The sequence below is a fragment of the Anabrus simplex genome, chromosome 4 (genome assembly GCF_040414725.1).
Source record: "Anabrus simplex isolate iqAnaSimp1 chromosome 4, ASM4041472v1, whole genome shotgun sequence".
NCBI classification, from domain to species: domain Eukaryota; kingdom Metazoa; phylum Arthropoda; class Insecta; order Orthoptera; family Tettigoniidae; genus Anabrus; species Anabrus simplex.
The window spans coordinates 20,442,564-20,458,034 of NC_090268.1; the positions used below are offsets into that span (position 1 = coordinate 20,442,564).

General features: G+C 38.6%; 1 protein-coding gene across 1 annotated transcript in view; it reads left to right on the forward strand.

Moving 5' to 3' along the window:
* LOC136872352 (TBC1 domain family member 20) overlaps window positions 1-15,471 on the forward strand; it is a 158,576-nt gene that overhangs the window by 111,428 nt on the left and 31,677 nt on the right. Inside the window, exon 7 of the mRNA XM_067146163.2 lies at window positions 4,747-4,856. Coding sequence (XP_067002264.2) covers window positions 4,747-4,856 — 110 coding nt within the window. The remainder of the gene's footprint in view (window positions 1-4,746; window positions 4,857-15,471) is intronic.

Genomic DNA, 15,471 nt, shown 5'->3' on the forward strand with positions numbered 1-15,471 from the left:
CCCGAGAAAACAGAAAGCATAGATTTCTCCCGACCCCAATCTGGGAGAATTCTAGATTGATCCTATGCAGAAAAGGAGTTCCAAAATGTCTAAAAGTCGTGAGGGTTTCAAACCTGGATTTGGATCACTTCCTCTCCAAGATCAAGGTCATCCCAAAAACGCAAGAACTTGGCTCGAACGACAAACTTCAACCCAGAAAAGCTCAGAACACACAAAGATTTTGCAACAGTATTGAACGAAAGACAGTATTATAGATAGGATCAATTAACACTATGAGCCCGGCAAGTCAAGATAGCGTCCCTACCCTGTGCCGGCGTGATTTAAACTGTCAGAATAAATCACAGTTTTGTCAGTTTTTGCAGTATAAATAAACAAATTTATATACATTTTCTAGAAAAAGTGGACTATCACATGAAATCAATTCAGAAATGCGTACCTTCAGCATTGGAAATAATATCAGGCTACAATATTGGTACATTCTGTTATCCTTGTTGTACACGTACTTGAACTTCTAATTCACTCAGAAAAGTTTGATAGTTTTCCGTCACTGAACAACAGAATTACGCATTGTTATTCCCAATACCTAGCTTTGGTATGGTAACACTCAAAACATTCTCCTATGCAAAGATCTACATCATATTTACGGCAATATATGGTCGTCATTTTCTTCGCAGCACTGTCGGTGTTGTGTTTGGACTCGTAGCAAATCTTGAACATACGCTGCGAGTGTCCTTCCTTCTTCACGCCCACTGCAATATTATTCTGTGTGGAAAATAATATCTACCTACTAGCCTTCCCGCAAATGATGCTCGTGATTCTTCAGATATTTCAGTAGCAACACTACTCACCAAGTCACTTGCCAAATGTTCACAAAATTTCGATAGGGGAAGAAAAATCGGGCCTGTTCACAGGAGCAATATCTTGTTTCCATCGTGTTTGTGTGCTTCTCACTTCCCTTCGTCTTTTTGCGACTGGTTCTTCTGGTGATGAATCAGGATCATCCTGAGGGGCTTGTAGATTTTCATTTTATTTTTCACAGTCACTTTCATACAGATCAGAATCCGAATCGTTCACAAGTTCCGTTATAATCTGTTCACTTATCTGTGGGCTGTATGCAAGCGTAGGATTACCTTTACTTGTACTAGGTCCGGGATCCATATCTCGATATACAGTATAAATCGACTACTTGAGAGATAATTGCAGACTGCTGACTCACTAGACTTTCATTCTAAATCTGTGAAGTCATATAATCCATCATTAGAATACGTGCGCATAAATGTGAGCTTATCGAACCAGAGCCTGGGAGGAGTACGTATGTCAGCAATTAGGTAAGATCTAGCTGAGCACAACAATCACTGTCGATCGATAACACCACCTATCAATAGTAAAGAAAATCGACAACACGTTAAAACAAAAACTAATTCGATAACATGAATAGCTTTCTAGTGACTGAATTTCAAATTCGTGGTAGTAGTATTACTAACAGCGGCACTCAGGTGCACACCGCGTGGTAGTAATATTACTACCGCCGGGCGCATAGTGTTAAAAGGGACTATAGTCAATACTGCAAGAGTCACAGTTCCACTAATGAAAGAGAGGAAACATGCATTGTGATCATCAGAGAGGGATGAGGCAGTTTAACTCCCAGAAAACAGATCAGCAATCTCGAGAGAAGGTATGAAAATGCTTGATTCAAATCAAACTGGACTTCCAGAAAAAAAAAAATAATAATAATAATAATAATACACCTGAAACTTTTATAAAACCGGGCGAGTTGGCCGTGCGCGTAGAGGCGCGCGGCTGTGAGCTTGCATCCGGGAGATAGTAGGTTCGAATCCCACTATCGGCAGCCCTGAAAATGGTTTTCCGTGGTTTCTCATTTTCACACCAGGCAAATGCTGGGGCTGTACCTTAAATAAGGCCACAGCTGCTTCCTTCCAACTCCTAAGCCTTTCCTTTCCCATCGTCGCCATAAGACCTATCTGTGTCGGTGCGACGTAAAGCCCCTAGCAAAAAAAAAAAAAAAAACTTTTATAAAACGAGCAAGTAGGTATGATTTACCAAGCCTCAACTTCAGAAACCGGGAATGAAAAGTGGCACACAGTGATGTGGACAACGATCAGATTCTGGGAGACTACTTTGTAAAATTCTTCAACTGTGAACTACCTTCCCAAAACCTTGACTCCTATCACTGGATACCAAATCCGGCCTCTGAACATCCCACTATAGAAGAAGTCGGGAGCATCATCAAGACCTTGAAGATGGGATTGTTGCAGAACTTTGGAAATATGCCAACAACAGAACAATTGTTGAATTCTGAAGGGGAAAAAAAAAATGGGTGGAAGAGAAGCTGCCAGATGGATGGACATCAGCATTGATACACCCACTTCATAAGAAAGGAGACAGGCAGACGTCGGTAATTATACGAAAAAATCACTACTACCATAGACATAAAAGATCATTTCAAAGGTACTGCTGCACAGAGCAGAACAACAATTAACACTGCAAATTGGAGAGGATCAAGGAGGATATATAAAGGGCTGGTCATGCATGGAACATTTCCTGACCTTGAAGTTCATCATTGCATACCAAAAACAGAGGAACAAGAAATTTGTGTTCACAATTGTGTACTTCAAGAAGGCCTACGATTCGGTAGAGAAACACTGATCCATATCCTAGTAGAAATGCATGTAGATAGGAAGACCAGAGAGCCCATTAAACAGAGGGTGACTGACACAGCATCCATGGTAAATGCCACTGACAAAAAATCTGTCTACCTCTGTTGGATTTGAACTTGTGATTGTAGCATCCTGCAACTGACACTCTACCAATGACCCACAGAGGAAGCTCCTATTACAATAAATGGATAGCACTGATAATAATTCAGTACTATAGCAGTAAAAAGCAAAGTCACCTCTGTACTGGCCAGGAAGGCCCTTGGAGGAGTGGAAGGTAAAGGCTTCCACCATTGTTAACCTCGGCACATGATGGGGGAGAGTGGTTAGCTCTACGCCTGGCTGCCTTTGCCCCCAGGAATTAACCTGGTTCTCATTTTTGGTGTAGGCTGAGTGAACCTCAGGGCCATATGCACCTCCGGAAGTGGAAATCTCGTTTCTTAAATTTTACAACTTCCTGACAGGGATTCAAACCCACGTCCTTCCGGGCGGACCGAGCATGCCTTTACCGCCTCAGCCAGGCAGCCCCTACCATAGCAGTAAGAAACAAAAATAGTAGTATTAAACACCTACTGCCATCCATCATAATCACAATCAGTTTAATACCATTGTGTAAATTAAATCTTCTTTCTCCTGGCTTTTTCACGATTACTTGGGGTCAGCACTTTGAAAAGATTCAGCCTAATTTTACTGCCAGATGTCTTTCCTGACACCAACCATATGTGGAAGGATGTATTAACTATTGCAGCCCCCGAGCTAGAGAAATATTAACCAGATGTGATTAAAATAGCCTGCCTGGGTGGGAATTGAACCGAAGGCCAGTATGCTGACATGACCATTCAGCCAAAACATCAGATATTATACACAGTACTGCCATAAGTTCTGTCAGTAAAATCTAAACTCGCTGTAGCATGGTAATTGTGAATGAAGAAGTGTGGCAATCCTGTACGTTGTCATCCACGAGGTCACCTTCACGTCTCTACCAGAAACTGGCTTGCAGTTTACCAATGGCAGGCAGCAGTGAAGTATGGAGTGGAGAGTATATGAGAATTGTATCTCTGTATTGGCATCATTTTGTTGCGGAAAGTGAGCTAAGGAAAATTTTTCTACTCTGAAACCTCTCTGTAATGATTTGTGTTTTTGACAGTAACACGGTTTAAACAAACGGGTGCAACTGTTGATTGCGTCAGAACGGGCCATCCTAGGTGTGTGCGCAGAAAAGAAGTTGTGAATGCTGTTAATGCAAGGATTCAACGCAATCCTTTGCGTTAACTAACAATTTTGTCTCGTGAAATGCATATATCTCCATGAACTATGTCATATATTTTGAAGGATGATTTGCGTGGTGCTGCATATAAAGATACACATTGCATTTACTAACTGAAAAATTTCTTGGTATGGTGGGCGGTTTCCTGGCAGGGAGCATCGGAGGTGTATTTTGGCGAAGGTGGAGTAAAGACTTCTCCAGCTGTCTACTAGACAGTGTTGGAAAAGGTGATATCACATATCAACTCGAAGCTGGTTAAAGGGAAATCGTGGATTTTTCAGCAGGATAGGGCTCATGCACACAAAGCAAAAAGACCACAGCAGTGATTGGGAACTGATGTCCCACAGTTCATCGCTGCTTCTGACTGGCATAGTGGAAGTCTGGAGCTCAATCCGTTGGATTATTCTCTGTGGCAGAAGCTTGAGGTGATAGCATGTCAAAAGCAGCACCACAGTATTGAGATGTTAAAAAATCAATTGCCACAATTCGTGCAGCTGTTGATGAAAGAGTCTTGATTCTGTAGCTTTTTTTTTTTTTCAGAATATATGTATATTATGGATTTATGTAGTTTTATTTAGTAGTTATGTGAATTGAAAGTACTGACAGAACTTATGGCAGTACTGTGTGTATTATATAATACCTTTTTGAGAGGTTTTGCGTACTTATATTTCAGATATTTAACCTAAGCCTATTAGAAACCAAGGTAGTAATCAGCATTAACTGTTGATTTAAACCAGTTCCTTCATATGTATATTTTAGTTTACTTTTAACTGCATTAAAATTATTAATAGTTTGATTGTGCAGATTCCAGATGATCTCCCATTTGAAATGCTCCTGAAGCAAGCTGATTCACTGTACGAGAAGTATCCCCCAGAAAGTATCGAGCGAGAAGCGAGAGAGAGATTTGACAAGGAGTAAGTAAAAGCTAACTGAGTGTTCCTAAATTCTGTGTATAATATTGACTGGTTGATGTAAGATAAATTAGTCTCTATGATTTAACATGATTTTACTTCTAATTACTACTTATTCTGCACAGAATCTTTCTGAATACATTGAATGAACTATATCATGGTACAGGGTAGTCAGTGTCATTGAAATTCAGTAAAGTTGAGGAGATTAATAGGAATTCTGTCAAGGCTAGTTTACATGATTATACTAGATTGTGCAACTTATTTTCATGAAACCTTGTCACCCAACTATACAACACAATGTTGTACACACAGTAACACCAGTGTATACAACAGCTTCCTGAAACTTTGGAGAAAATGGACATTCAGGTAGTGAGAACAATGTTAATAATGTGGGAATGATAATATTTTGCCAGAAAGCTGAGCATAAGAAGAGAATGAAACTTGTTTGGATACATAAATGGATACACAAGAGCATGTTTGGTTGTTCAGCAACCTTGCTGAAAGCAGTTGTAATGAAAGATATCAAAAACTTCTTTAACTACTTAAGAATCCCACCAGAACTCTTCAGACTTTTGCTTTGGTGCTGGGGTTGAAAAAGCTGTGTAAAAGAAAAGTACAGCTATCCAGGAATTGTTGCTTCTGTGGATCAGTGGTAGAGTGTCGGCCTCCGGATTCCAAGAGAGCGGGTTCAAACCCGGAAGAGGTAGTCGGATTTTTGAAGGGTGGAAGAAAGTCCATTCGATGCTCCATGTCGTACAATGTCGGCATGTAAAAGATATCTGGTGACACATTTGGTGTTGACCCGACAAAATTCATGAAATCTCTACCACAGATGCCCAAGAGAGTTTCGGTTTACTCTATCTGCCATCTAGTAGGCCTGGAATAAAATGGAACGTCGAAATTGACGAGCAGACAGCCAGATCTCAATAGTTCAATATTTTGTTTATAGGGTCCATCTTTTCAATACAAAGTTGTGCAAGATGTCACATTACATCTCCCTTTTGGGACTAGTTTCAACCTAACTGTAGGCCATCATCAGCCATAACAGAAATCACACAATTACATCGAATAAACCAAAACAATGTACAGACACTATGTCATGCATATTACTTGTGTGCATTGATTATGTGTTTATGTACATAATTTAATTATTTCTACTGTCTTTGTGAATACAACTTGACGTTGGCTCAATTGAACTTTTTAACAGAATGTTAAACTTGTATAAGGTGTCAGCCTTAAGTTCATCTTCTATTTATTTTAATGAACATTTATCTGGAAGCAACTTTTTAACGGAGTGTATTACATTCTAGAGCCTTGCCTTGATGCATAACTTTAACTACATGGTGTAATCATTTTTAATGTTATTGTCACTACACTTGTTTTGAATCACTTGAACTTTTAACAGAATGCATTCAAGTAACCATTCTAATTCTAATTCCCATTGGCTGCACACAGTTTATTTTAATGACAATGTGTCTGTACATTGTTTTGGTTTATTCAGTGTAATTGTGTGATTTTTGTTATGGCTGATGATGGCCTACAGTTAGGTTTAAACTAGTCCCAAAAAGGGACATGCGCCGGGCTGAGTGGTTCAGACGGTTGTAACAGCTTCGTCGACTGATTACATTCTTTACCCGATACCTCCATTTTTACTCGTCGTTGGGCAGCCTAGTTAGACGAATTGGAGTCGCTCAGCGGATACCTCGGGGTTTTCTTATGGCAAGTAAGACATGTAATCTTACTGTAGAATTCGTTTTACGTGAGTTCAAGAGAATCCCAACTCACGGGTGACACCTACCAACACTCACGACATAATAATAATAATAATAATAATCGTCGACAAATTTTATCAATTGTCTTCGAGAGAACTTGCCATGATTAAACAAACACTTAATTACACGGTACCTTTCTTAGCTATTAATTAACTTACGAGCTAGACAGTAATTAAAGAATTCATAACACACGCAATTATAGAAAAATAACAAGATATTTATTAATAAAATATTAAATTATTAAATTACCATATTTTTCGACGCATTATTTAAAATTGACTGAAAATATTTAAAATTATTAAGAAGATCAGTTCCTTTGTGAAGTAGAAGTTAAGTATTTACACATTTACAATAGATCACTGGACACATCTGAGGTCCACCTTGCAGTTTGAACGTAAGTGTAACATCAACACAATTAACTTGTTATGATAGTTCACTTTCTTTAGTCTGATTAAACCAGTCTCACTTGAACACAATATCCAGCCGAAATGCATCTCGAATACACTAATAAGTTAAGTCTGACTAAATTTGAATACATGTAAATTAAACTTGAATAAATCAAAGGAAATCGAAAATAGATCTGAGTAAAATCCGAAATCATGATTTTGTTGCAACGATCTCGTTGTATGTGGATAACTACTTACGAACTAAGGCATTCTTTCCTAGTGCCTGATAAATACAGCTCCTACTCTAGCCTTTCCCTAGCTGTAGTTCGTTAAAATAAATGTACGTTCAAATATAGAATATTAATCGATCTAGCTATCTAACTAATTTCAACATAATGTTTGGCTGTCATACACATGTCCTTTTAGGTTCAATGTCCCTTTCTTTAGTTATATTCCAATACAACTACAATGCAAGCTACTTTTCTCTCTCGCAATTAGTATGGAAGCGCTATGCCGCGAGATTCAGAAACATAATCTCATATACATCGGTGTCGTAATGCATCTGGTTAACTACAGCTATTCAAAGTATCATAGTATTCTGATGTTCATTATAAATCATCTACACTGACATACGATTACGTCACGAGCATACATCTATAATAGTAAACCCAGTTCGTACCTTGGCTTGTGTCGCTCCAGCGGTGAGGGCAATCTTACGTAAACAAATCATAAAAATAAACTTGTAGTGTGGCATATCTTAACTTGCAGGTACACGTTGGCCCTGCATCGCGTGAAACATCTCATATCACTATATATAACTCGAATCTTTCATCCAATTACCATAATCATATCCTTATTACAACATCCATCTAATATTAACACCGTAGCCTCCATGATAATTTATCGCGTTCCCAAATTCTCGACTACGTCAAATACCACACAGTTTCTTAATATAACATTTACAAGTCGCAGCTTCTCATAATCTAAGACTGAGTTCAATGCCCTTTCAATGAACCAAACAATGCGTAATTCCATTTGTTTCTTTCCACCGCGCACAACCACTCGTGACGTCAACTTTAAACATTACTTCTATGAAATCTCTATAATCTCCCAGTATGTCATTGAAATCAGCTGTTTCACATTTCTCTTTCAAACCTCAGGCTTCATACAAGTATTCTGGTCGATATAGCATAAACTATTGCTATATTACTAAATCATGTAACTACGAACTTAAATATGACACTTCGCTGGTAACTTTCACTTGCATTGCCATATTTATCGGTCTACAATTAGCCCATCGGCACATACCTAAGGTACATGTGTAGGCAAACCAAAAATTATGTGACAAAATATTGTGAATGACTTAGCTCGCTCATGGTTGTCCCTGGTCCAGCTGTTCGGTTCCCAAATGGATGTAGTTGGGTCTTCGGTTCGGTCACGGGTTGAACAAATGGTACATCATCCGCTCCTTCGTTCTGGAAGTACTATCTGGATTCCCGTTGCCTTGCCTCGTCATGGCTCGGTCGGATGGTTACCCGTCGCCTTCCTCGTCATTGCCTGGTCGTATGGTAATGTGAACTGTTCCCAGGTTGGTCCATCATGTGTATTTAGCACATCATCTTTATCATCTTCTTGTCAGTCTCAAAGTTGAAGATTATATTGCAGTATACAGCCATTTTACTATTCTTCTCTGACGTCTCTAATCCTTAATTTTATTTATTTTTATTTTTCTTCGTAGCTCTCCGACGTATCCGCAATTTCGTATGTAACGAATTCAGTACGTCTATTTTCTGTCTGAACTACTCGTGAATCTTGACGAAAACTTATTCTTTATTCTTATTCAACCGTTGAAAATACTACTCTTCTTATACGTGATCCTTCGCTTCTCCTAAAAGAATTATTCCGCTGCCGGTAATTGCGTCCGCTCTCTACGTCGTGAAAATTCAAGATGAAGTTTTTTAATAATCAAATTTTTTCTATTTTTTTGAAAACAATACTGTAGACCGTCCACTGTCCGTTTCACCCAAATATTTGACCATTCCATGACGTATATGGCCCTCTGTATCATCACTACAGGTGACTATTCCTTGCTTGCTATAGATTACATGGCCCATACCTTCAGTCGGCGCCATTTTGTAATCTGTCGCGAACGGGTGAATGGGCACACGGTTAGGGCGCTGGCCTTCTAACCCCAACTTGGCAGGTTCGATCCTGGCTCAGTCCGGTGGTATTTGAAGGTGCTCAGATACGACAGCCTCGTGTCGGTAGATTTACTGGCATGTAAAAGAACTCCTGCGGGACTAAATTCCGGCACCTCGGTGTCTCCGAAGACCTTAAAAAAGTAGTTAGTGGGACATAAAACAAATAACATTATTATTATTATTATTATTATTATTATTATTATTATTATTATTATTATTATTATTATTATTATTATTAAAGGGACATGTAATGTGATATATTGCACAACTATGTATTGGAAAGGTAGACCCTATAAATAAAATATTTAACTATTATTGTGATCACAGTTCAATACAGATCAATTATCAGGAAATTTATATCTTATGAACAGACAGCCAGATGGCATCAAATTAAAATGTCCACACATGGTAGCCAGAGGCCATACATTTATTATTTTTACCTGAACTTGAGCGTTGCCTACGAGATATACAAGGCCGGGACATAGCTACTAATTTGCCGCTACGGTTCGGCCACTAGATGTCAGGTTTCTGTTCTGTTCTTGGCGGACTTTAACTTGGTGATATACGGAGTAATTGTGATGTTGTGTTGATTTTATGCAATTTACTGTGCGTATTGTTTCTGTCAGTGAGTGCCCGTGAGGTTGAAAAGCATGGTGCAGTGTTGTGTACTTCTATGTATATCTGATACCGCTAAAAAGCAAGAAAATGTGACATTCCATAATTTTTCTTCGGAGTGCAATTTAAGAAAGAAATGCAGGCAAGCTATTTTGAGGCACGAGTACTGTATGTAGCTTGCATTTTAATACATCAGATTTCCGTGGAAGCATATCAGTCAAGCGAATTCTCTATTTTTATTGTATATCCTGTTCACAACAGAAAAGTATCAAACACAGGGAGGCTCCAGCTCCAAGAAATGACGTATTGCCGTCAAAATTTAGTAAAATTTCTGATTCAGACAACGATGAACATACATTGTCTTCAGCATATAACTGATCTACGTCACCCACAAATGAAGAAGTACCTACAAGTCTCGTTTCTGTGTCAAGGGAAGGCTACGAGTATCTATATCAAATCTAAATAATATGATGAGATTTCATATGCCAGATAACGGAAAAACAGTCTTTATATTGAGAAGTAGGATACGGTAATGAAATCAGAAAAATGATTTAATAGATCTGAACTTGACCAAAATGTAAACCAAATTGAAAATAATAGTACAAACTATCATTTGCTAGTGTCTTTATGTTGCACCGACACAGATAGGTCTTATGGCGACGATGGGATAGGAAAGCCCTAGGAGTTGGAAGGAAGCGGCCATGGCCTTAATTAAAGTACAGCTCCAGCATTTGCCTGGTGTGAAAATGGGAAACCACGGAAAACCATCTTCAGGGCCGCCAACAGTGGGATTCGAACCCACTATTTTCCGGATGTAAGCTCACAGTCGTGCGCCTCTAATCGCACGGCCAACTTGCCCGGTAAACGATCATTTATGAGCTTTATTGCTGTTAGAACAAACTGAATCGTACGGAAAGAAAGAGTGAAATACGGAGAAATGACGCTAAAAATTTGCGTCGTCTGGCATAGGAAAGCACCTACTGGCTACAGATTTGAGATCCTTGCACTGCCTAACTGTACCACATCAGAAGATGCTGAAAAATTATATAGGCTTTTCTAATGGCGAAATGGGCATAACATCACTCTCCAAACAGCAGCTTCAATACGAATATCACATCATCAGGTGTGTGGAGGAAAAGGTAAGCTAGCTGATAATTTATAAGGTGGTGATTAAACCCAAAGTTATTTATGACCGCAATCTCGATCAGTTTATGGGATATACTGAGGCAGAATTAGAGAAAACGGGAAGAAGTGACAAACTCGCTAATACACTTCTCTGCTTATTTCGTGAATTACTTATTTAGTTTAACCAGAATGTAAGAAATATGTTGTAAAAAGTAAATCATATAACTGCTCTTGGTCTGTTTTTTTTTATCTCACATTTGTTTAGTGTCTTTTGAAATTGCTAATTTGAATTAATTTTTATACGTTTTTTTACTGGAGCATGTTGCAATGAGCGGGCGAGACAGCTTAGTAAAGAGAACTCTAGCGGCGCTTGTCGGAAGTGTACAATTAGAAATAGGAAAGGATTTCCACCTATCAGTACTTGTTTATTGCACTTGTTATGCTACAGGACCGGTTTCGACCCTTTACATAAGGTCATCTTCAGCTGAACCATGCATACATATCTATGTGATGAACCTATGATTAAGGTTGTATTGTCAAAGGAATTCCATACGATAATAAACATTAGGTCACATCCAAATGGGGCATGTCGTAACGTGAACTGGCGTATATGTCACATATGTGCAACAATGCATTGTATGTCTAAAATAGTATGTTTAAGGTCTTAAAATTAGTTGATAAAACACATCTCTACTTAAAATTAACTTGTATTCATCTTGTACATATATATATAATATATGGGAGCACTTCACGCACATGAACGTCATGTCTTGCTTGTTGTTCAATTCATCGGCTGACTCCCGTGTTCAAGTCTTATTTACACAGTTGTACACTCAGCTGCTGTTCCTGGAGTTTAAATGATATGGTTTGCTTGTAAAATTGTATAAGTAAAAGATTTTGTCTTCATATATGTACATAGAGTAAAACACTTTCCAATTTTAAAAAAGTGCCAGACGTATGGATAAAATTAAGCTAAAATATGTTCAGCTCTGCTGTGTGTGTTGCCTTATGTTAAAATCATATCATGTTGTCCTGTGATGTCCATAAAATTTGAGTGACATTGTGTTCAAAGTAGTGGCTCCTTTCCCATTTGTAGCTGTGCAGTGATGTTATATTATCTGTGGAAGAGAAGATTGAGCTATGAGTGATATTTATGTTGGAGGAATGTCTAAGGGTTGTGTGTGCTAATTTGAATATGTACTTACTGTTGTTGGTGTGGCTGAGATGTGTTTGATATGCGAGCTTGTTGTGTACTACTTCGTGTTCTTCTTGGGCTCATGCTGGCTGCTGTGAGGGGAAGGGAAGGAGGGGTAGGGAGAGTTGCTGTTGTGGGGGTGGAGCTGGGTGTGTTGTTTGATGTTTTTCTGTCACGTGTCTCATTCTGTTTATCGATTATCTTAAGGTAAGAGTTTTTTAGGGCGGGGATAACTGTATTGAAGATGATGTTAGTTTTTTTCTGTGATTTCTTTTATGTTGTAATTTGGATTGGTACACTGATCTAGAGTGATGTAAAATTCTTCTGTTATGTTGAGCAGGAAGCATTTGGGGTTTATGTTCAGGATTTGCATGTCGTTCTCGATGTTTGTGAAACTGTGTTTATAGTCTACGACATATTGTCCTATTGAGGGAAAATTATTGTGTTTTACCGCGTTTATGTGTTCATTATATAAACGCAATAGCTGAGCACGCTCTACCATCGGGTCAGGATGTCATGTTCCAAGATGCTCGAGCTCTTACCCACACTAGACACTACAGTTCCAGGATTATAGGGGAAGCTGTGGAAATACGTAGAAATCCTAACAATTTCAACAGGGACACCGGCTATCAATTAAGTAATACCTGTTTGCCAGCCATTAAGAATTTACGTTGGTAGTTCCCTCCCCTATCCCTTCACTGTTATATCGTTTCAATGTTTTCCAAATTCATATGTTCCTCGTCGCCAGATGTTTCATTCCAGGCTTGTGTCTATGTCTTACACCTGTCAATGTCATATGTTATGCAAACACATTATGTGAACTGCTTAGACTGATTGTGATGATTCGGTCAGCTTCCGCTTCGAACGATAGCGTTGTGCCACGTCCTGGGTGTCAAATGAACGTACCATTTCCACTTCTATTATAACGTCCAAATTTCAAAGTGGCATTAGATAACGTTTACGCTGTTATTAAAAGCTTATGGTCAGCTTTGATGATTCACCGCTCCACCTCTGGCCAGACTGACCCCCTCATTTAGTAACGGCCCATTATCACTGCGGGGTCAGCAAACCAGAAAGTTAAGTTCCTGCGGATCTCCATTTCAGGATTCGAGGGTCGCACCAGTCTCTTCTTTCTTGAGCTATGATCACTGTTACCTAACCTGTCTCATATAGCACTGAGATCTAAACTTCGGCATTCACCTCATGCATGACGCACAATTTCAGAAGTCCTGTTACCCTTGACCTACCAAACCAGTTCACTGCTTACATAACATAATCCCAGCAACACCGGGAGAGTTGGCCATGCGGTCAGGGGCACGCGGCTGTGAGCTTGCATCTGGGAGATAGTGGGTTCGAATCCCACTGTCGGCAGCCCTGAAGATGGTTTTCCGTGGTTTCCCATTTTCACTCCAGGCAGATGCTGGGGCTGTACCTTAATTAAGGCCACGGCCGCTTCCTTCCAATTCCTAGGCCTTTCCTTTCCCATCTTCGCTATAAGACCTATCTGTGTCGGTGCTACGTAAAGCAACTAGCAAAATAATCCCAGCAGCTACCCACTTATCTCTCGAGTTCAAGTCTACCTTGTTTCAAGACTTTAATTAACGTCACCCATTGTTTTTACATACAAGTGTTCAACAAATTATTTATAGATCTTCAAGACAGTGGTTTATATTTATTGAAGTATACCAACTGATCATGAGAATTTTCAGGTGTTGTGTTACATCCCCAAGACAGTGTCTTATTACAGTGTATGTTGAATATTAGAACAAACTATTTTTGAGTGTTATGGTATCTATTTTTATTATATGTATGGCCAATTAGTCTTTTAAGTGTTTTAAGACATTATGGCTGATGATGGCCTAATATTAATAAACTGAAACTAGTACCGTAATTAAAATAAATGGAAGTACTAATTTTATATTTTGATTAGGTGGGTTACCTCATTTATCTACAATATTTCTAATTGACGTTTCAGAGTTCCGCAATATTTACTCAGTCTGGAACTTGAGAGTTCCTTACCGTATCTTTACTGCTCATGAATGGCTAAGCAACTTAAACTGTCTACTCGTTACTGATCACTCCTTTACAACACGGACTTTGCCAACAAAGTCAATAGTTTCTCCTGTACTAAAATTTCCATCTCTCGAGTTAACTCCTTCGATATTAAAAATTTCAAAAGAATTCAAAGTTCCTGGACATTTTAAACTTTCTCTTGACTCCAGAACACTAAGTCATTATGCACAATAGTTCTAATTCGTGCGACTCAAATAGTTCATGAAAATACAAAGACAACTCACAACTGATTGACACATAACAAGTTCCAAGCGACAATCGACTGACACTCTTCTCCTCTCCGTTCCATTATTTATTATTTTGTCCTTTCTTCACTCCTGATACTGGGATGGGGCCTCGAGTTTCACTGGAACCAATCACTTTGAAGTATTTAGATGACTCTTTTTCTATAGGGTTACGTGCACTTCTCTCTCTTGCCTTCTTCAAAATTTTCAACATCCGATATTCACAGCATCATCTTAGACCACGTATATTCTAGTCTCACACGAGGCCTCTGAATTAGTAACCATTGATTTTCCTATTGTCTCACTGGGTTTCTCCCGATCTCGAAATAAAGCTCTTCTGAGGTCACCTAAACATTGACCAAAGGCTTTCTCACGTTTCTCTTCTGAAGACAAAGGGCCTTATTGTTTCATCCTCCCAGACAACCGGCACGATGAGTATTTGCTCATCATGAGTGCATGATAGTACACAACTGAACTTTGAAAATTGAATTTTTGTTTGTTCTCTAAAAAAATACAGTTGTAACTTTCAATGTTTGTTATTTTTGTTGTGCATACCGCTTTTTATTCATAATGATGAATGAATCTGCCGTGGAGTGAGATATATTTTAAGTTTGTAAATGGAAGGTTGAACAATGAAGAAAACTAATCAGTGTGGAAAAAACGAAGAACCATAGCGATTTTAAGAAGAAAGAGAGAAGGAATCTTAGACATTTCTGTTGGGGAACATTGAATTAATGTTGTGGTAATGAATGCCAACATAATGAAATGTTCATAATTGCAATATTATTTTTAGGCCCTTTCCCTCTTTTTTATTTGATGTGTTTTTTAAATATTTCATTTTAATGAATTTTGAATTTTCATTATAACAGAATTAATATTTAGACCTTTTGCCTACTTTTAATTTTATATCTCTATATATAAAATAAGAGTTTTGTCTGTACATTGCTCAGAATGGTATTTCTGTATTGGTCGTGTCCACAGTAACTTTTTAATTTTCCATAATTTGTATGTATGTATGCGCCTCATG